Source organism: Lingula anatina, chromosome 6, assembly GCF_051362555.1.
Source record: "Lingula anatina isolate TDL-2025a chromosome 6, LinAna3.0, whole genome shotgun sequence".
NCBI lineage: Eukaryota > Metazoa > Brachiopoda > Lingulata > Lingulida > Lingulidae > Lingula > Lingula anatina.
In genome coordinates, this window is record NC_141772.1 from 8,687,119 (window position 1) to 8,710,602 (window position 23,484).

Below are 23,484 nucleotides of genomic sequence, written 5' to 3' on the forward strand. Positions count from 1 at the left end.
TTTTTCATTTTCATTGCTTTTCTTTGAATCAGACTTGTAAATTATCAAAAAGGAAAGAAAACGGAAAAGGAAATGCTCCAAGTTATATTCGACTTGTAAATTATTGAAAAAGAGAGATAATGGAAAAGGAAATGTTCAAAGTTATATTAGGAAAGTTGCTCTTAAAATAGAAACCACAACCTATTTTTTTTAAACGTGTAAATTTTAATGCTTAGCTTATCTTAGTTTTAATTATTCGGAAGAAGGCATAATCCTTTTGATAATAATACAAATCTGCATAAAGTGATAAGAAAGAGGATACAAGTCTAATACGTAAGAATCCCGCATACTTTGCATACATTGATTTATGGGTGTGATTTGTCACATGTCTCAAACTTTATCAGTACTTCCTTCAGGCTTAAGAATTATTCTGATAAATGTTATGAAAAGAAAGTGAAAAGGGAAGTTTACCTAAATTTTTTTTACTCAAAGGTAAAACTGTGATGCTATTAGTTGGATTCTTAATATTATGGCTACCTCAGAAGTGAAGAGAGGACTGACGGAGCGTCTGCCTTTTTATATGGGGTTTCAAGGTGGAACAACATGGCCACAGGTAAAAATGGAAATATTGAAAAAATTAGTTAAAAATTATAAGAACTATTTTAAACTTTTTCATTTTCAAGTTCAGACAAGAGATTGAAAGCACTGTTGTGGGAGGGGAGGGGGGGGAAGGGCTTATATCTGGGAATATATCATTTTTTTTTTTCTTAAATATAGATACTTGCTGTAAATGCCATACTAATTATATTAATTATAGTTATTGTATATCAAAGGTAGCCCTTGGGGATAATAACAGGGCAGGGAATAGTTCGCTTTTCCCTTAGGAAGTAAAGACATGCTAAACCCACATTAAGAAAACCGTATCAGTCTTATTCGTAGTCAATACATGCCTTCACACACTGACACAGAATTATTTTGGACCAGGAATGGACTAAAACATGGCATTTGATATCACATGTGTAAACGGCACAGGGTTGATTGGTCATGGCAGCGTCCAATGAGCTGGATTACTAAAAGAATACGCAGGGAAGCCGCGTGGTGATTTGTTGTCTGATAATGTCAGGTGACACCTTGGATTCGATATCCAGTCTGAAATAGTCCCAAGTGTGAACGCGGCTCATACCTTCCAGGTACCATGGGTTAAATAAAAACTGACTTTTATTTCTGACATTTTCTTTCTGGAGGTTGAAGAAGAGACATCTTACGGGGAATGATATCTCATTTTCTTTTAGTTTTCTCAGTGAACGTGAATTGTCTGCATGTGTCTTTAAGTGTACACTACGAGAACTGAAGCGATGCAGACTTTCTGGATTAAGGTCCCCTGATATGTTGTTAGATGTGGTCTTGGAAGATAACAGGAATTAATTGAAGTACTAATAGATATGCAGATATTTATCACAATCTTAACGAGGGAGGAATATTTTAAGCAAATAGCAGGAGAAGGTATGTAAATTAAGCTTGTGGGCAACTTTGATTTAAAGTTGACTCCCGGACACCTGTGGTGGACACTGAGTGACCGGTGGTGGACACTGATTGACCATAGGAAGTGGTTGCAGGATTTCTAGGCAAGGATATAGTGCTTGAGTCAAAGAAGAAAACAAATCTTGGGCTTTCGAATCAGCAAGATTTTATTGAGGTCCATGGTGATTGGAAATTGCTGCAAAATTGTCTTCAGGGAATTTATTGGCATTGTCATTTTCTAAACACTTTTAACAAAGAAAAGATTTGAAAGCAGTGGAAGAGGAACTTGAACCAAGCAGCACCAGTAAAAAAGGATGTGGGAGTAATTAATGAGGAACTTGGCTATTTCATCTTCTGTATTAAAATATTTAGATTTATTCTGCAACAGGCTCTGTAACAGTGAATTATAAAATAGTGGCCATTAGTGCATAGTAATGACCATTAATGGACAGCAGTAATTGCAAAGGACAGAAGTGACCATTTTAAACAGTACAAGGTGGTCAGTAGATACCGGGTCAGCAGATGGTAAAGCTTACTGATTGGCAAACTGAGAAACAAATCCTGGACATTTTGTTTTCAAGTGACATGCTTTTTAACTTGTGAACAAGGGTACAATAAGAAACGGTAGCAATTTCAGCTAAAGACATTTGGAATAGTAACGTTCACAAATTTTAAACTGCAAAAATGTTCAAACGCACCACAACACCCAATCGCAGGCCCCTGGGGAGAAGTCACTCTGTTGACATGGAAACTATTTACAACAATAACTGGGTGACGTGGGAACTAGGAGTGCATTTTCAGAAAAATAACGTGAGGAACCGTCAGTACCATCAGTGCTATAATAATATGTCACGAAACTGGGTAAGTTTTTATAGTTCTGTCACACTGCAAAGGTGGCACTGGCCCCTTGATAAATGCATGTAAAATATAGAACCCTGGGCAATGGAATTTTGCCATTTGTTTCAGTCACTGGCCATTGTGACATTTTTTTTTTGTCAGAAAATTCTTAGACTCTGGTGGCAATATAACCAGTAGGCTAAAAGCTTTTGGCACAGACTAATAGTCAGATTCTCTGAAATAAGTTAAACTTACTTGTTTTCTACAGAAAGTTTCAATAGTGGTCAACCAGTGTCCATTTTATTGCCAAAAAAATAGTTTTGATGGCAAATAATGTATCTTAAAAACATATAAAGGAGAAGTTATTTTGTTATTTTTGAAAATGGAAAGTTGAATTCTATGTGTTGTTCCTGTACACTATGCAAGAGGTAATGCAGTCAACTTTGTAAAATTATGTGATGTTTGTTTTAGGTTGATTCTAAATTTATTGCACGTCTCATAAAGGCAAATGGTATATTAGAAAATGTCTTGTGAGGTGGTATAAATTCAGAAATTAATCATCAAAATGAAAACATGATGAGATGTAGAGAAAAAGATATATTTACGTGAGAAAATATGAAGGAATTGTGCAAGACAAGCTATACTTTTTAAAGGAATGTGAAACATTGAGCATATGATTACTAGTAATCTGCAGTATTATCCTTTAGATCACAAAAAAAAAAAAAAAAAAAAAAAAAAAGATTTCATTCATGTAAAAGATTAATGAGGCAAGAGTTTTTGGTGAATTTGATCGTTATGATGCATTACATGATAAGAGACATGCTGCAGCTTTTGACATAAACAGTGTTGGCCATCACATCCCTAAAGGAAAACATATCATAGTCAAGATTTTTTTGCAGAATTTAAACGAATTTCCACATACAAGAACCATATGAAATTGTCTTTTCCAATGTTTTGATGTTTTTTTTCCTCAATACCAATTTTTACAATTGAAATATGATGCTATTGCTTAACTGCAGTCCTTGCTGATAAATAAGTCAAAGGTTGAGGTATTAATGATTAATTTTTGTTTACACCAAAATTTATCTGAACTGAAAACAGAAAATAAGGACAAATATGCTACAGTAATACAAATTTTTGAATTCATTTTCTTTGGCAAACTAAATTAAGTTAGATTAAGTTTTTGGGGTACAGATGATAAGCTGGTGCACATTAAAAGCCTAGACTCATGTTTAATGATATGAAAATAAGATGCTCACCTAATGAAATGTTTTTAATATTAGCATTATCACAAGTGCAGTGTTTTTATCAGGGTCAGTTGGTTCGGAATTTACATTGTCTACGTGTGATAACCCAGACAAAAGGAAAGAAGTAGGAAATTATCTGGGTGGCTGGTTACATTGCTGATAAAACCAGGATAAATAATATATTAATGACATAACGGTCAGGTGAAGTGATTGCACTTGGAAGCTTACTGCAGTAGCTGGTGGGTTTTACTGGGTATATTTGTGCAGGTATGCATTATATATGTATTCTTCAGCTTCAAGTCTTGATCAGATCTGATATTTAGATGATACAAGTGGTAGTTTGTAATACCAAGGTAATTATATTCATTAGGTTATAGTAGCCTTGTATCTTGATATTCAGTATGTAGTTAAATTCAGTATATTGAAGAAAGTTGAATATCTACATAATAATAATGGTTTTGCCGTTCCGAGGGAATGGATGTACCATTTGTGCCTGTGTCAGGTGATTGGAGGTAAAAAAAACTGTCACCAGGTTGATTTATGAACCTATTTGATGATTATTTTAGACCCTTCTCTTTGTGTGTCCGTATCATTTAGGGACATGGCATTTGGGCCATAAAACCTTCACATGTCACCTTTAAGTTAATATTATCATTTATTATTGTAAGTGAGGCAATCTTCTCTGCCTGGTCATTGTTAACGGGGCTCGAAACGACACAAAATGCTTGACATAAACACCAGCGTGCTTAAGCCAAGGTAGGACATTCATGCACCCTCCTTACAAATATTTGAATAGAATAGAATGGAATGTTAACCAGGTAAATATCCATACTAGCACAGTGGCTTGGACAGCTACTTCTAGAGACAGATTCACACCATGCCTAACTTAGACTTCAATTGGAAATTGACTGATTGACATCGTCAGTTGACCCAATTGCTTAAAATGTTTTTTATCTTAATCAAAGGCACAGTATGGATTCCTAATATAATCCTGTGGTTCGATGACCATATTAAGTCTGTTTTCAAGTCTAAGTTGATCCTGATGTGAACAGATCTTTGGAATGGAGGCAGTAGTGAGCTATGTTAAACTGGTGTGTTTCTATCCCCTTGTTGACATTTGTCCAGCGGCCGCGTGGATGGTGGAGATTGTTGGATGTTTAAGCAGTAGTTAAAACGCTGTACGTGGAGTGTTGTGAAAAATAACACAGTGGCAATAGGTGTGATTTACTTCACGAGTTGACATAAGCTGAGGATTTAACGTACTCCCGCTTACTGAAGTGGGATTAAGTCGCCCTGTGCCTGGAGATAACTGGACATTACTGGACATTGCTGACCGATATTCTCTTCTAGAAAAATGTTATGTCTTCATTCTGTGGAGGTATAAAACATTTTAGTCAAAATTACATACACATTGGGAGTCTTGAGGTGTAAAATGTGATGTTTGTGATTGTCTGGATTCACACAGGGGTCAGTCACAACATTTAGCCCCTGACCACTCATCAGGTATCAATAGGTGAATGACATTTCAGGCTCCTGCTTGACCACAGCCAGGTGACCAGACACTGAATGCGTTGACCACAAGTTCCTGGTGGACTTGACCATTAAAACAACACAAAGTATTGTTACCAAGGAAAGACATACTGTGACAAGGAAGCAAACTGACCAGGAAAACATCTAGGCTATAGAAATATGAGGATTAAGGAGTGGTGAGGGAGGGAACCTGCTGGTCATTATATGTGCTTTGTTAAACTGACCATTGGTCACCTGGAGAGGGACCCGTTAAGGACAAGTGGTTTGAGTACTAGTAGCTGGTTGAACACAAAGATCAAAACAGTTTGACATTGAAGTTAACCTACTATCTGGTCATGTGCAGTGTTAAGGTATGGATGATGATAATGGCAACTTGGGTTATTTTTAATCTTGGACAACACTACTAGTACTTGTGATATTGGACTTGAGAATGGGAATTTAACTTTGATGATTTGTTATCTTGAGATGATCAAGAAGTTATAATGAGAAGGAGTAGAAACAAGGGGTTTCCTTTCATCCTATCCTCGTAACGGGCTTAATCCTAATAATTACCCAGCTTGTGGTCTTAGGGAGAGCTTGTGCCTAATACATATTCAAAAGACCATTCACGTGGGTTGCTTCAGCCAATTGGGATAAAGCCTCGCGAAGTCTCTAATAATCTCACAGAGAAAACATGGTGGGATTACAGAAAGGTGTAGAGAGAGATTTCAAGCCTGGACGCAACCATTTCGGGAAAAAAACCTCAAATTATGCAAGATACACCTTCATTTGATCTAGAGCCGATCAGTTATACAAAATTTAGTTTCACATCAAGAATGTATGAGAACAATTTCACAAACCCACCTTCAACGCTAAAATTTGCACCTGTAGAAGTCTCATATTTATTTTAAATTATTTTTGTCGTGTAAAGGCGTGTAAAGGAAATTTACCTTCATCTAGGAATGACACATTCAATTCACAGCCGTGTACACAAAACAGTAGTACTTGCAATTTCCGTATGCCAGCCTCGTTTCTTTCTTTTTTGGCACATTATTGCTTATATACCAGGTAGAGCTTAAACAGGAAATTTGGGGAAATGTAAATAAGTTATTGCACTTAGTATGATTCTAAATGAAATTTCATCAATACATATTTTTGTTTATATCTTTGTCTATTACATGAGGCCAACTAATAGTAGACTGATAGTTTAAATTCATTAGAAGAAAAAAACAAAGAAATATTTTTATTGATTGATATTGCTTTATTTCAACATTCGAGCAACTTGTATATTATCTAAAACAAAGTACCAGCAATGAAAATATATCAATATTGTTACACCCAACAGTGATTAAAGCAATACAAAAATGGTTAGTTTTTATTTTGATGTGGTGATTATTTTATTTTATACTTTAGACAATTAGCCAGTGAACACTAAATTCCCTTTTAAAACTTGGACCACTAAATTCCCTTTTAAAACTTGCACCTCTTGTGCACTATAGTTTAATATTAGTGGTGGTAAGAAAACAGAGCCTTGTGCCTCATCAAGTTGCTGCTGGAAACAATCATTTTGACTGTTCAATTATGGCTACATGTACATCTGCCAGCAAAACTAAAGATCTTTCACCTGCATTCTCTTCAACCTGAAATGAGTAAGTGCGGAATTCATTACAAAATATAACTCTATATCCTAAACGAAACTCTGCAAACATCATATTGCAATGAAAAATTGAAAAAAATTCCGAGAGTTCCCTGTCATCAAATTTTGGACCCACCATTTTGAAAAAGTCCCATGAAAAGTTGTTTATTTGAAATGATGTTTTTCATCTAAAGGATTGATTCATTTAATATCACAATGTTATATTGTAATGGTGCACGTGCTTAACTAACCAGAAAAACATAAATTATCTGCATACACCACGTTAAAATTACCAAAAATTGTCCCAAACTGTCACCCAACTGTCTCTAACCAATTTAGGGACCCGCCATTTTGAAAAAGTCGGATGAAAAGTTGTCTATTTGAAACGATGTTTTTCATCTAAAGGATTGATTCATTTAATATCACAATGTTATATTGTAATGGTGCACGTGCTTAACTAACCAGAAAAACATAAATTATCTGCATACACCACGTTAAAATTACCAAAAATTGTCCCAAACTGTCACCCAACTGTCTCTAACCAATTTAGGGACCCGCCATTTTGAAAAAAATAGGATGAAAAGTTGTCTATTTGAAACGATGTTTTTCATCTAAAGGATTGACTCATTTAATACTAAAGGGATGTATTGTAATGATGCACGTGCTTAACTAACCAGAAAAACATAAATTATGTGCATACATCACGCACTTAAGAAGAAAAAAGTCCTAAACATGGAGGTCCCGCTGAATCGGCCTCAGATCTTCGAACTAACGCTGCTTTCTGCACTGACAAATTTGACTGACAGCCACCGTATGAACATAAAACAATGCTCAAAGCAGATTATCAACTCTCACTCACCTTTATATCGCTCGACTTGGCGTTTTTCTAAGTATAACTTCCAAATATTCGCATTAAACATGAATAAATCAAGACGTATACGCACTGGTTCAGCTTCTCCGTCTTGAGTCACGCGGAGGCGAGCGGAGGATTAGACCAGTTACGAGGATCGAATTTCAAAGGACGCCGCTTTGAAAAGAATGCTGCGATCTGATTGGACGAGAGAGATAATTGATGTCCCGTTTCTACTCCTTCTCATTATAACTTCTTGAGATGATAAAGCTTACGTATTAAACATATTGCTCACAAAATATTACCTGATTGGTTGAGGTCAGCTGAAAAGCTGATGATATGAATATATAGATTTGGATTGAATAAAAAAAGCACTTGACTGACAAAGTCAATTGCCCTGTAAATTTTAACAACATGTGTTATTACCCATCCCAAAAAATCATCAGCACAATATAAAAATGTAAAATTTTTGGTTTACTTTAAGTTCAGTAATATCTAAAATGTTCAGTCATAGAAAAAATCTTGAAAATCAAAATATTAGAAAATATTGATAAGCAATATTTATATGTTATTACCATGATAATTAAAAGAAAACAATAGATACTGTAGCATGAAACTTGTCCCTATAAAAACGGTGTTTCTTTCCCCTCATTAGGCAACATTTTAAGTTAATAAAAAAATGTATTGACATCAAAGATATCCATCATTTCCAATTCAGGTTCATCCAATTTTAAATTGGGTCCTTTCACAATATGAAAATTTAAAGAAAAATTGATTGTTTTCTGAAAGACACAGATGATGATCATGATCTACCAGAAGCTAGTCTAATCCACTCAAAAAACTCCAGAAATTCACCAGATAGCAGTCTAAATCCTCCAGAAGACAGTCCTAGTCCACCTGTAATGTAATCTTCAGTGCATCTGTTAAGCTACTCTGCAGTGCAATGGCAGTAATAAGTAGGTGTGTAATAATTATGTAGACCTGCTGTTATCTTGTACAGCTCAGTCAAGTGCTTGCTGATGGCTCTATGAGACTTTGGGACAGATGTAGAGACCTTACCTGAAAGTCTGGCATGAGATGAATGGAAATGGGCTTTATTAACTATAATGCTGTTGATCTGGGGAGAGTGGCATGACCTTTAGTGTCATGAATTGTAGACCGAAAGTTGGTCTTAATTTTTCGACTGAAATTTTAGTCAACTTTAATGCAGGGTAAATGGATAGTAGTCAAAACTCCAAACCATGATAAAATATATGACCAGATTTTAATATCTGGTCATATGATATCTTTACCTGATGGCATGGAATGATGGAACTGAGTCATTGCCTGGTCTAAGTTAGTCGCCTTTGTGAACAGTCCCATATTGGCTCTGCATAAATACATAATTAACTGTGGTAGTGATTACAATGTGTGAGGTTAAACAGGTGCAGGCTGTCCATCCATTATAATGTTACTTACCTGGTGGACTCTTGCATCCTCTGTTTGCACTTAAAGCCACCCACAGCAGTGAAGGTTCAAGGACCCAGAGGAATAGAATATTGATATATTTTTATGTGCATTTATTTATTATTAACTGGATAAAAAGATGCAGTATTGTCAACCGAGGAATAATTCACAACTGACTCATCATCAGAATTTTAAGATTGTTCATGGAATTTGTACAAGTGTTAAAGGTTCTAAGCATAAGGTAATACTCACTGAATGGGAGATTTTGATTTTCTGAAATATTGCCCTATTTTTGATGATTTAATGTATGCTGGTGCTCGAAGTTCAATTTTTCATTGAAAAAAAAAATGCGTGAAATTTTGTGTGTATAGTGTAAAGAGCATGTTAGACTTTCCTTGAAATATATTTGTCAAATTTTATTTTCACATCATCAAAAGAGTTAAACATAGAGGACTTTCACCTTATAGAAAATATTCATGAAACATCTCATTTTGCTTCACATGTGGTGAAGTCATGTTTTTTATTTGTTCAGCTCTTCATGAATGAATCATTTCCAGGAATGGGATCGACTGCTATTATTCATCTTCCATAGAATGATACTGTTTCAGCTATATTGCCAGGAATCTATTGTAGGCTGTCTAGAGATTCCATATTTCAACTTTACATGTAGTAGAATTGTACTGTACTTTAAGTAAGATAAGACTTGTTATTGTTTTTTTACAGTCCCAGAGAGACGAAAATTTGAAGAAACTGGCCGACATGCAGAGCAAGTCAGACCCAGGTAAAGTAGTGTTGTATGTATATTGTATCTTTACTGTATGCACTGTATGTATGTGTAATAGAAAGTGTGTCATTGCTTTGTATTGTATCTCTACTGTATTCATATTCAATTTCGCTGTTGTATATGTATTGTGTCATATTTACTGTATGTAGCTTTAGTCAGTGTGATGTTGAATGTGTATTACATCTTTACTGTATTCATATTCAGTTCCAGTGAATGATATGCTGTATGTATATTGTACCTGCTATGTATGTACTGTGTATTTGTGTTTGCTTTGTATTGTATCTGTACTGTGCTCATATTCAGCATTAGTCAATGTGATATACTGTATGTGTTTTGTATCTGTGCTGCATATGTACTATATTTATGTATGTGTAATAGTCACTGCAAGTGTGGCATTGCTTTTGTATTTCATCTGTATTTTGTTCATATTCCATTTCAGTAAATGATATGCTGTGTGTATAATGTACATGGACAGATATTATATATGTATATATATATACGTGTCCTGTATTTGTACTGTATGCATAGGCATGGACATTATATACAATTCCAGTTAGTGCAACATTGTATTTGTATTGCATCCCTATTGTATGATAATACTCTCTCAAAAAGCAGGCCATTGTATTCAAGCTGCACCTGTGTTTTATGTTGATTCTCTGTGTTCTCTGGGTGGTTTTAACAACATTACAATATCAGAATCTATGTTTATAATTATTACTCTGACTGTATGTAGAATTACCAATTCCTACCAATGTGATGTGAACAAGTCTTTTAAGATTTTTAGATTAAAAATTTAGCTTGGGATGGAAATAGTCCAAAATGAGCCTATTTAGTAAAAAATGGTCTGGTTATTACTGAAAAATGATACTCATTTTGGTGCAATCACAACAGATAAAATCACCATGGCTCCCTAATGTAAACATTAAGTGGCGACAGGATAGTTTTTACCACTGTTTATTGCCAAAAAAGAAACTTGTGATGGGAACATCAACTCTGATACAATCTTTGTAACCTTAGAATGTATTTGAAAGTAAATATAAATAGGAGTATGAATGACTTTTAAAAAATCACGTGCATGCATAAATGTACACATAGAGGCATATACAAGCCCACAAATAAATGTACATGCAATTACCCACACACATGCACGCACACTTGTATATATGCAGGTGCACACACAACCACACACGTACACACATGCACAGGTACAAACATATACACAAAGATACACACACGTATTAAAAATACATGTACAAGAGTATGTATTCAAGCACACAAACGTACAGGTACACACCATGCACATACAAAGGTATGCATACAAGCACACACACAAATGCATGCATGCAAACATTATCTTATACACACTCATGTCTTTACCCTTATGACAGGTACAAGAGGTAGCTATGCTGCTACTGAATACAAAATGTCGTGTAACAATGCTACACTGTATATTTGTTGTGACAACATAACCCCACAACCCGTGTGCCAGTAGTGCAAAAATATCTATCACTCGCTACGCCCTGAAAACATTCTGCCACTTACTACACACAATGTCAGTTCGACATGCAATTGCTAGCATGTTTTACCCATTTGTTGACATTATGAGCCAGCTCATGAAGGACTTAAAATCTTGGGAGAAATTGAGTTTTGAATTGGCCTGGGGCCTAAAGACAACTGGACTGAGATAGATGTTAATGTTGACCTGTGCTTGAGCCGAGCTATTAATGGCATTAATGACATTTGATCATGATGCCAATCTGTCTGGGTCATTGCTGTCCATTGTTTTGTCTAAACTTAGACTGTTTCTTTAAAGAGATTTTATTGGTACATTACCATAACTGTTATTTTCCATACTGTTTTAGATTAAAGGTATGCTATGGGATCCTTGTTGTTGAAAAGGTCTCATAGTCCTATCTTTATCTCCAATATCATGGAAAGGCTGGCATTGATTTGGTAATAATTTGATTATTTGGACTTAATGTACTCTCTCTCTCTCTCTCTCTCTCTCTCTCTCTCTCTCTCTCTCTCTCAAATGTACTTTTGCCATATCTCATTTTTATTCTGTTTCATTCTTGTTTTATTTATACATATTAACTAAAGAGATGATGCTTTGTTTTTCAGTTGTTTCCATCCCTAGACCTCGTACAAATTTAATATGCCGTCCAAGATTCAGTAAGAGGTTTTGTTTGTTTTTAAGCTCTGCATGGTCTTCATATGTTGTGCTTTGGATATTAATTGGAGCATGCATGTTTTGAAATATTTATTGTTTTTTAATCACCATGTATGATATTGTTTTCAGCATATTTAATGCCTGTATGGTTTAAAGCATTGCATTTATTATACTATCACTTTGCATTTTGATAAATGGAGAATTTAAGTGAATTATGTGGATAGTAGTTTCTGGTAAAAAAAGCAAACTTTAAGGAGCCCCTGATCAGACTAAAATACAATACAAAAGAAAGGAAAAAATGTAATTTTGCAACAATATGGAAAACAGAATGAAAGTCTTATCATTTGCCACCTTTTAAATATAGCCAGACATTTAGTAAATAATCAACCAAAAGTATTTTAATAGAATATCCAAATTAAAAAAAAAAAATCTGAATTGACAAGTAGGTTGTCATGAAAATTGATTTTTCATCAATTATTTGACCCTGAAGGAGATCCATCCCAGGAAAGCAATTAGTTCACAGAGGCAGGGAAAGCTAGCTTCAAATTATCAGGATGTGACAAGTCTGTTTTATATGATCTGAAAGCCCAGTGATTAATTACTGTTATTCTGTATACCTGTAGAGAACAAAGACTTGGATATTCCAAGTGACAATTTATGTTACAACGTCTGACTCATCTTGGCATTTTAGATTCACTAATGAGGAGCTTTAATGGAGCAAGATTCCGTCTTCTGTCTGTCTGTTTGTCTGCCTGTCTGACTGTCATTTTGTCTGACTTTGTTGTGTCTAATTTTGGCATTGTTCACATATGAATATGTCAAAGTAGAAAAAAACGACATATATGCTGCTTCAGAGGTGGATGGAACAAAATTAATGATTCTAATTATGCTTTTAAAGTGTAAAATAACAGCAGCTAGTATTGCTCTGAAAATGGCGATGGGGCTGCTTAACAGAGTTACATCTCATTAATTATTTTGAATTTGTGAAATCAATAGCATGGAAAACTATACCAAACTTAAAGCTTGGCATATGGGTTTTAAGCAAAAAAATCAATAAGCAATTGGCAGAAAAGGTGAGATGTTTTAAGGTTAATATTCTGTTTAAAGGCTTGAGTAATGTTTGCACAGCATTGAGAAGCATTCTTATGTCTTCATCCATGGATAAAGTAGATGATTAATGCTGCCAGAAAGCACTTGAGAACAGAAGAAGAGAAGAAATTTGTGGTGAAATGATCACTTAGATTATTTGTTAGTCATAGGCAAAATAATAAGAAAAAAAAAACCCGCACAGCCATGCAGGTTGTGTAACAAGGCACTGCTGTGTGAAATGTTGGTGGAACATTTCTTGGAATTTGCTCGTTTTCATCATAAGAGCTAGATTTGGACATTCCTCTCAACTTCTTAAATAAAACAGGAAATTTCAAAAAGACATTTTGTATTGTTAGTAAAGCAATATTATGATATAATATTAAAATACTTAACATGGCCAGTTAATAAATTATTAATAATAACTTGTTGGGAAATTGTATAAGGGAGTAAAAACCTCTGTCGCATAATTTCATAGGAATTGTCAGAGTGGACCAGTCAAGTTAAGTGTACCCCTCAATATGAAAAAGGCCTTTAAAAGAATGCTATTCTGATTTTATGACAAGGTCAATTCTCTGCCCTGAATAATGGAAACATCTCTCAAGTACACATCTCCTGGTCTTACTATGAAGCTGAAGAAAGGATCAAATCACTGTGCAGCTGTTAATGTTTCTGGCAATCTGAGAAGTAATGCTATTGATTATCAGAAAATATACCATTGTTATAGGTCTTCAGTAAGTAAGGATTCCTTTTTCACAGACAACACAGAGTAAGTGCTGCCGAGTTCACTGAAACAGCTGCTCTTGGATGGATTTTCAGCATGAAATCTAGAATTTCGATAAATTGTAAGGAGTTATGGTAAAGGTAAGCTACAGTGCTTATCTGAAACTGTTGGCTAGAAACATCTGAATAGTGTTGATAAAGAGGAAGTAATGATTATTGCTGAAGCTGCTACTGTATAGAATTATATATGCCTTCAGTCGAATATATTTGAATTTTGATTAATTGACCTAAGTAGGTTCTAGATCATTATGTACGATAAAGATGGAATTATTCTTATTATAAATCTTGTGCTAGAGCTTTCATTTAAAATGGAGGTCACAATGTTTCAGCTTTATCACTGAGGTCCTCTTCAGATGAACTGAATTTAAGCTGTCACTTATGTCACATGGTGGCAATCTAAATGAATGAATCAAAAGTTTCATTTTGATAACTAGAATAAGTTTTTCATGTAAAAAATCACTGCCTGAGTATGCATTGTCTGGAGAATTCACCACTTGCCTTAGTATTGATGAGCATTACGGTAATGGATTGTGAATTTTACAGATACTGTATTTTTACATAAATTCTTTAGATTAGAACATGCCTCTTGAGCAAATATAAAAGCAGCCTATCCTATAGTTCTGTGCTGCCTAGTAAAAGCACCTAAAATGCTACACAGAATATAATTTTTAGTGACTCTCAAATTATGTATCTGAAAGATTGAAAATTTTCCCCATTGAAAAGATCTAGCCATTACCGTACATAAGCTCTCACACTGCCTATGAGGACAGTAAATTTAATTATTACTTAGCATGTCTAGCATTATCTTGTGTCAGCACTTTGAGAAATTGTACTTTACGACTGAAAGGGCTGTCAGAAAGCTGGGTTCTTTGTTGTATGGACTGTGGTAAGAGAAACCGATTGTTTACCATGTATTAGAGGCTGTAGGGCTGGTAAAAGAAGTTATTATAAACTGTGTGTATGTGTGTGTGTGTGTCATTTCCGTTCATATTAGCTAAACTCTGACAGACAATTAACTAGACAACTAGATAATTTTATGCTGTTCACAACATCTAGAGCAGAATCCACTTGGTTCAGCCCTTTGAAATGTCATCTAATACCCCGTTCACACTACGCTCAGTTATCCGGATAAGTTGCAAATTAGGTCACAATTCGAATAAATGCAGTAGTGTGAACGCAAGAGGATTTTGAAAATGCGCATTTTCAAAATCCTGCAAGCGAGGTGGATTTCTAAGCGCGATCCGGATAACTTACCGGAAACGACACCTGTACAGATCTTACTGCGCATGTGTGCAGATAAGTGCGGGTATCTATGAACGCTGGTTTATTACTTTAGCGATTGCACCAAACGTATTTGGCGGTCACCACTCACTACAACATGAGGAAACAAACTTATTTTGCCACCTTATACTTCTCAGGAATGCTGGAATGTCTTTTGAGTTGCATTTGTCGTCACAAATTTTTGTTGATATTTTAAGCTTTCCTGTGCGGCGCATGCGCGAGTGTTCAAAACAGGAAGTTAAACCTGAAATTTTCAACGTGGGATTCGGATTCGCTTAGCGAGTGTGAACGCAATACCGAATTGGATTCCTTACGAAAAATCCGAATTATAGAAATGCGCATTTTGGCAACTGTAGTGTGAACAGGGTATAAAATCTCCGTGTTAAAAGAGATTTGGCATTATCTATGCTTGGAGGATCATTTTTGTGGCATTTTTATAAGGTGTCATTATGACAGCATATTACAAACAGGTCGTAGCCAGGGGGTTCAGAGGGTTAAAAAAAAACTCCTTTTTTGCTGGAAAAAGATCCCCTATGAGTAAAATTTTATCTAGATAAACAGAAGTTTCATGGTAAAAGGTCCATTTTTTTCTGAAAAAAAAAAAGGAAAAAAAAACACCCTTTTGAAATTCCTGGCTATGGGCCTGACAAAATATTGGCAGAATTTTATCTCACCATTCTCCAAAGGATTGCGTATTATTCCACAACTCCTGGACCATTTTTGCTGGCCGAGTCAGGTTGGCCCCTTTGTGTATGTCACATGCTAAGCCTCTACAGGCAGAATGGCTTGCATATTATTATTATTATAGAGGCTCTGAGAGAATTTATATGATATTGCAACGTAGAGATTCCATGCATTTTGCCTTAAAGGCTAACAGAATAAATAAATCAAATGATACCTAGCATGGCATTATGTTGACAGTGCTTAGACTAAACCCTCACTTTAATTTGCAGATAAAGGACCAAACGAACTCAGTGAGAATTGCTTTAAGTGAATTTTTATGTAGAAGATATTTTTGATTTCAGATTGATGTGTGTGCATCTTGTCACATGCATGTCGCCATTTTGCATGTTCATGTAATATTTTGTGCGAAATGCAATTATGTTGTGATTTATAACCGAAAAATTGGTGTATATTCACTATTTCTGTGTCTTTTCAAAGTGGCATTCAATATGAACTGCAATACCAAAATGAAAAATTGTGTTTTGACATTTACATATTTGTCATTAATTGCAAGAGAAACATTAAAATTGGCACTTTCCTGTTCCATTATGATTATGAAATATTCTTTTGTGGTACAGTATATATATTGTTTTTTTTTTCCAATACAATCACATATCATTTCATTTTCATATTGTATAATTAAAAGTACAGTGACCATAACTTCATAAATTCCACTTAATTACGAGCCATTTTTCCTGACAAACTGATTCATTATGAGCCGAGAACGTTATCATGAGAAATGGAGAATTCATAGCTTTGGCCTGATTTCACATGGTATTAATTATATTGCCTCCTAGAGCTTGATCTGCATATTTGCCATCTTGCTTTCAGATGAGATGAACTATTATAAGCGTATAAGTCTGGAGCCAGACTATGACGTTGATAGTGACGAGAACGGTGATGCCAGCGAGCCAGAGGGGTATCCCAGAGTTCCTGTGATGATACCGTATGAAGAGTGGGCCAAAACGGTCACCCCAGACGACGGTAAATCCCCAGCCGTGACTGTGTCATATGTGATATGTCTGAGAGTCTTTTCTAACATTTCAGCACTAATTCTCTGTCAGTGGCATGGGCATGTTCTCTGTTATCCCTGGTTTGATTTAGTTCATATATTGTAGCAACTCATAGATATTGCAGGCATGCTGTTTTGTCTTCAGTATTAACCAAGGATATGAAGCTTATAAGAATATTAGAATATTCTTTATTTACTAATGGTACAAGGTAATGGTGATGTATACAACACAGATATGGAGTGAATGGAAGATTTGAGAGAGAGAGAGAATTTGCCACATTATAGTTAACAAAACATTACTATGCAAACCGATTTTATTGTATAAGAGAGAGAGAGAGAGAGAGAGAGATAATTAACCAATGTCATGATAATTTTGCTAACCAGTATTATTACATTTACATAACATACTTAGTATAACCAATTTTTTCTTAATTCCATGGTTTTGATTTCTTTTCATTTTCAGTTACTGTAACAGGTTTTGGTTTTCATTTCAAATTCGTAAAACTAACCACATTAAACAAAGTACTTGTTTCACAGGTCTGTTCCTTTCTCTTTATTAACTTAAACATTGAATTATTTTCAGTTTATATGAGTATGCATGTTTTAACTTCTTAGATATTTTGCTGGAGTAAGTGCAGTTTTCGTGACAGTCGCTTCAGTGTTCAATAAGTTGAAAAGCGCTAATATCCTGCACCCTGGGTCAACATGACAGTAACAGCTATTATAGAAAATTACTGTACAATATAACTGGAGCTGTGACACCCGGGTGAAATGATTTCATGTTTGAATTCATTTTAGTCTTGTTTTCTTTTTCTGCATGTTACTGTATATAGTTTTTAAAAATGTCATTTCCTTGCTATTTTGTTAATACCTGTGTCTGATCAGTGATTTAAGTTTTTGGTTATGTTTAATGCATGTAATCATTTTGCTTGAACTGCATCAAATTAAATTTATATGTTCAAATTCATATCTACAGAAATGTTTGGAAACAAATATGTTGCTTATCACCCTATTTATATTGGTAAATGCTGCAGGCCATATGCATTGTTTCCTTATGAGTTCTGTACCTTCGTTGAAGATTCGGTGTCAGATTTGTCGATCATACTGTTAGACGATCATACAGCTGTTGTGTATTGGAGCACTTCTATATTAAGGGAGGTTGCACATAGTTTGCTCTTGTGCTTAATTTATTTATTTATTTTAAATTTTTAACCAATGGCAGAATCTTTGTTTGTTAAAGTGGGTACTAAATATTTATTATATAACCAATAAGTTAACATTTTTTCTTCCACATCACAGATCTACCTGATGTCCCAGAGCCAGATTACAACGATGAAGACGAGGATGCTCTAGGATTTAACGAACTTCAAATAAAAACTCTCCCCATGCCTAATGGCTCTTCTAATCAAAAGTCCAAAGATCGAGAAAAGGATGAGATGGATAGACACCACAGGAGTGTGTCGGAGCCGGGGAAACCTGTTGGCCTCATAGAGCCTAGGAAGCTGAAAAACCCATGTCTAGAGTCCAGGGATAGGATGGAGCTTCACCGAGAGCTGCTGATGAATGCGAAACGGTAAGTAATGGCATTCAACTGGTTGTCATTTCGGACATTGCCATTTGCTTAATTTATTAAATATGATGGTATTGTCTTGTGGTGCTCAGTTTTGGGAAACATTACTTCTGTATATTATTTTCATTTTATTAAATTAATAGTCTAAAGAATTTAATATACGGTAATAACTCAAGCTTTTCAACGGGGAAAAATGTGGATTTTACAGATACCACATTTTTTAATTCAAACTTTCTTCAAATTAGAAAATTCCTATTGAGTATAACAAAGTTAAAAAAGCAGGCTACTCTATAGTTCTATTCTATGCAGTTTAAGCACCACAAATGCTATTTTGAAATATAACTTTGTGATATTATTTAATTATGTATCTGAAATTTTGATAATTTTTGCCCATTGAAAAGATTGAGTAATTACTGTAATTATTTTCATTTAAGATAATGAATTTTATTTGTTTACAGAGGAGTAGATGTGTTAAAAAAGCCAGAACTACAGCGCGAGCTGTCAAAGAGAAGTGAATCAAGGAGGGTGAAGGAATGGGATGCTGAGAGGAAGGCAAACAGGACAAGCCTGGAGGTTCAACTGGAAAAACAGGCAGAAAAATTGAAAGAGGTACAAGATTCTGGGTGGAATTTAGGGAAAAAAAGGGAGAAAGAAGTACTTCATTTGTAAGAGCAGATAGGCAATGATAAACTCTGATACTGATTGAAAAATATTTTTCATTGAGTATTCATAATAAAATTGCATTTTTGAAGTTTGTATCTATGATTGTAGAATTTAGTATTATTTCTTGCTTTGTAGCTATTTAATTTTGATAATTTCATATTAAAAAATTCACACCTATTTTTCCAGTATGAACAAAAACAGACCAAAATTATAGAAGAAGAAGAAGCCAAGCCAGAGTTTGTCAAAGTTGGAGAAAAAATCAGGTCCAGAAGCATATCAGAAAAACACGGGGACACTCTCCCCACCAAATGATGAAGCACACTGTGTGCCATGGTTTTTATATCAACCCAAACCAGGGACCTCAAAATGATACACAGAATGAAAAATAAATGGCGCCCACAGCCATTGTAGTGTTCAGCCATGCTTCTGCAATGTCATTGTTGTTGCTGTTGACCTGATTAAAATGTTATGTGTATCATCGTTCAACGCCATATCGGCAGGAACTTTAACACTGAACATTGGTGCTAATATATATATATATACTGAAATATAATGGTGTTGAATACCAGATGGATATTATAAATAACCAGCACATCTTGCATTATGGGATAGAACACTGTTGGCATCATGGAAAAATTGTTAGCATTATGGGATACACCACAAAACAGAAATCATTGTGGGAGAACTAGAGGATACATTAAGGTAAAAGAAACTAGGGGGAAATGTGTGAATAGAATCGCAATGGATATTTTTTTTAAAGGGAGATGGGTGCATTTTTTCATCTACGCATACCCCGCACCCCTCCTCTCTTGTAGCAAAATCCTGGATCAGCTGGTGACTATAGCATGCGGACAGCCAGAAGCAACATTGTGGCACATATAACACAATCAGCACAATGTCACACCCAGCAGACTGGGGTACAGAACTGGCATAGTAATCACAAACCCAGGTGAGAGTCGAGCTTACGGCATGTCAGACTGACATTGAGTATCTCTCTCACAATGAAGGGGTGACATACTCAGCTGACAGCCATCTCAAAGGGACATCAGTTTGGGAAAAAAATTAAAAACAAGTGAACTCAAATGTACTTCAAAATAAAGTAAAATCACCGACACGTAGCAGTCCAGATAGCATTTGGAAATCAACATGAGGATCACATTGTGACATGACAGTTTGATATCTTGGCGATCTCTTTGAGTGGTTCAGCATAAGATTTCGTTGAAATGGTGCAGAGACTCATGTAAATTTCCAGTGAGATGAAAGTTTTGATGGAGTTGTGTCCACCTTGGCATTTGATGGGAAGAACCCTTATCTTACAATGTACTGTAATTAGCAAATGGTTGCGAATCACTGAGGTACATATTTTGGATTATCAACACCCTCAAACGTTATGGTTTTGAACGTGGGTGATCACTGGATTGCAATTTATTGATGTTTTAAGGCATACATTGAAGAAGCTCCTAGTGATGACAAATTCAGTTTTGAGCACCAGCATCACAGTTGAAGAAATGACGTCTTCCATCAGAGACCCACCCAGTGACGTCTGCTGCAGGAAATGAACATATTTCACAGATATTCACACAGACAAAATGCAAATGCCTTGTGTATGTGCTGATACAGCTGTACCTGTGCTGTATGCTGATTTTAACATGTAATTACTCTACAGAGGCTGCCACTGCTTTACTCCCTGTTTGCTTCCTGCATGCTTAATTGGCTGCATCTAGTACTGGGGCTCTGTTGAGGCAACTCTCTTGTCAACCTCTCAAAATGAACCAGTATAGTATCTAATTGCAACAGTTAGACCCCATTCCCATAGATATTAGATCGATCTATCCCTGTGGGGAGTCTCACTAGATTACTGTCAGCTTAGCCGGCTTAAGCATCTGTCCTGCCTACTAAAAGCTGTAAGGGGGTAATTAACTATGGTGCACACTCGGCTGACTGCAATTTAGCGTGAACACCCAGGGAGTTAGGTTGATCTAAATTTAAATCTCTGGATCGATCTAAATCTCTGGGAATGCACCCTTAGTCATGCCACTTGATGTGACATTTACTGTATGAGCTATGTACCTGTAATTTTTGCTTGACTGATTTTTTTTTTTTTGATCAGGGATGGAGAGGAAAGGATTCAAAAGCACCCTGGGTTTAAGAATACTAAAAACTAACACATTCTATCATTTATCCTTTGTCTTTAGTGAGATAAATCAGTCTGTGCTCTGAAACGCAGGGTGTAGATATTTATGATGGACCTGAAAAGGACCTCTTTTGAAACATCTTTAATGTAAGTTATAGTTACCAATACAACTAATTTATTCTGCACTGTGGGTTCCTATGTTGATAAGGATATTTTAGCTGATGATTATTAAGGTCAGTTAAGTAGCATGTAGTTGGTGAAGGACACATCTGGAGAAGAAAATCACAGAAATTTCTTTCATTAAAAATTTTCAATGTCAGCCATTGGCAACTTTTTATGAAAATGGGGCCAGTTTTTTTTTTTTTTTTTTTTTTTTTTTTTTTTTTTTTTTTTTTGTTAGAAAAAAACTGATGTCCATGAGAAAACTAGTCAGTTTTGATGTAATTAAGTAAGTGCATGACTGGCAAATATGGTCATATATAAATCGGGTTATCAATTATTGATAATCTTTCAGTTCTGCTTTTTTACAACATGTTGGGAGTAATTGCATTCCTTTGATAATATGCGGATGTCTGATTGACTGTTTGAAGACTTTTTCATGTGTGGCAGTTAATTTTATTGTAGAAAAGAGAGTTGTTGTGTGACTTTTTTATTATTGTTTTTTTATTTTTTTATTTTATTATTATTATTATTTTATTTTTTTTATTTTTTTTTTTTGGTGTCACAAATTAAAATTTGTTACCAAGAAAGGCACCTTCATCTTGCAGAGAATATATCGATTTTGTTTCTCTGAGACACAGAGAGAGAGAGAGAAAGAGAGAGAGAGAGAGAGAGAGAGAGAGAGAGCAATTATATTTAGTTATTAAATTCTTATTGTTTCTTAATGAAATTTTTCAAGGAGCATCCTGAGATTATGTACTAGGTGATACATGCACCCATGTATTTTTGAAAGTTGATAACAGTAATGAATTAAAAACAATAATAATAATTGTTACATTCCGTTACACGTTGGACCAGTCATTTTTATTGCAACAAACTTGCCACATTAGCACTCATTATTCATTTGCTATATATATTATGAGGTGGGTGTCAATGAAAGAACCTGAAATTTATGTATATATTACATTGTGGTATTTAAATTTTTTCTTTTTGTGGATATGTTATTATCTGATGGTGGGTTTAATTTACGTTAAAGGTTGTGAAGAAATATTCCAAACTGCTGTGAAGGTGTTATATTATGTATTATATAAATATATTGAAGATGTGTTAACAATCATGAACAGAAAGTGATCAGCCCAACTGCTACATTCATCATTTGTTCTCTTTGTGGCTTTTAAAAGGTCTAAACAGTCCTTTAGCATCTTTATAGTTTGTTACTTGCAATATGAAGTAATCGGTGTGCTTCAAGCACTTAAAACAGTTATGATCATCACTTCAAAATCTGGCAGAGCTACATAATGTCCCTATAATAAATAATCATCATCAGTCTTAATTATTCTATTTTTTATGTTGTGAACGTGTTATTTAACTTGTCAGCCTTTGGTGACAATAGAGGCAATTTTTATCAATATTTTTTAGTCTGCATTTTACTTGTAAGCATTAAAGGAAAAAGACTGGCATCCTATATAATTTATATATAAATGTTGGTTGTTAGCAATAGGGTGAGCCTCCTGATGTTATCAACTCCTCATTCCTATTAAATGTAACAACACAGATTCACTACTATCATAACTGAACCCACCTTGGGGCTTTTAATAACTGGTAAATGCTCCAACTTGCATAGCCAGACAACTGATGTTAGATGAAAATATTTGATGGGTTACATTTGTATTGGGCTAGTCAGAATGCTGCTTTATACGATTAACGCCATCTTAAAAACTAAATAAGATGACTTTTTGGTTAGCATGTAACTTGATAATTTCCACCTCTGTAACAAATGCATCCGATCTGGAATAAAAACAAACTAGTTTTTATTCATTTTATTTCTCACTTCATGTGTAAATAAAGATTTGCACGAGTTTTAGGAGACTACTCCTAGTTTAGGAAGTCGTAGCTGGCAGTTTTAACAGTTCCATTTTTGTGTGAATGTTTTCAAGAAAAAGGTTTCAAGCAAGATAACAAAACTAGTGGACATGTTGATATAATTATAATAGTAACTTATGAAGACAATTTCAATATAGATATTATTGAAGCAGCTCCTGTAATGAATTACTATGTTCAATAAAAATGCTTTGCATATCCTGTTGATGTCAA

General features: G+C 34.9%; 1 protein-coding gene across 15 annotated transcripts in view; it reads left to right on the forward strand.

Annotated features, from left to right (window-relative positions):
• LOC106167503 (uncharacterized) overlaps positions 1-23,478 on the forward strand; it is a 53,576-nt gene extending 30,098 nt beyond the window's left edge. For 3 of the 15 annotated variants that reach the window (XM_013546297.2, XM_013546304.3, XM_013546301.2), the window contains 6 exons: positions 9,749-9,806; positions 11,931-11,981; positions 16,684-16,836; positions 18,164-18,437; positions 18,893-19,043; positions 19,284-23,478. In XM_013546297.2, coding sequence (XP_013401751.2) covers positions 9,749-9,806; positions 11,931-11,981; positions 16,684-16,836; positions 18,164-18,437; positions 18,893-19,043; positions 19,284-19,409 — 813 coding nt within the window. In that variant the 3' untranslated portion in view covers positions 19,410-23,478. Of the gene's footprint in view, positions 1-440; positions 593-1,277; positions 2,362-3,892; positions 3,938-4,528; positions 5,465-8,992; positions 9,267-9,748; positions 9,807-11,930; positions 11,982-16,683; positions 16,837-18,163; positions 18,438-18,892; positions 19,044-19,283 lie in introns of those variants that run through there. The other 12 variants (XM_087015492.1, XM_087015499.1, XM_013546300.3 and 9 more) reach the window with 11 other exon arrangements.
• The last annotated feature ends 6 nt before the right edge of the window (positions 23,479-23,484 follow it).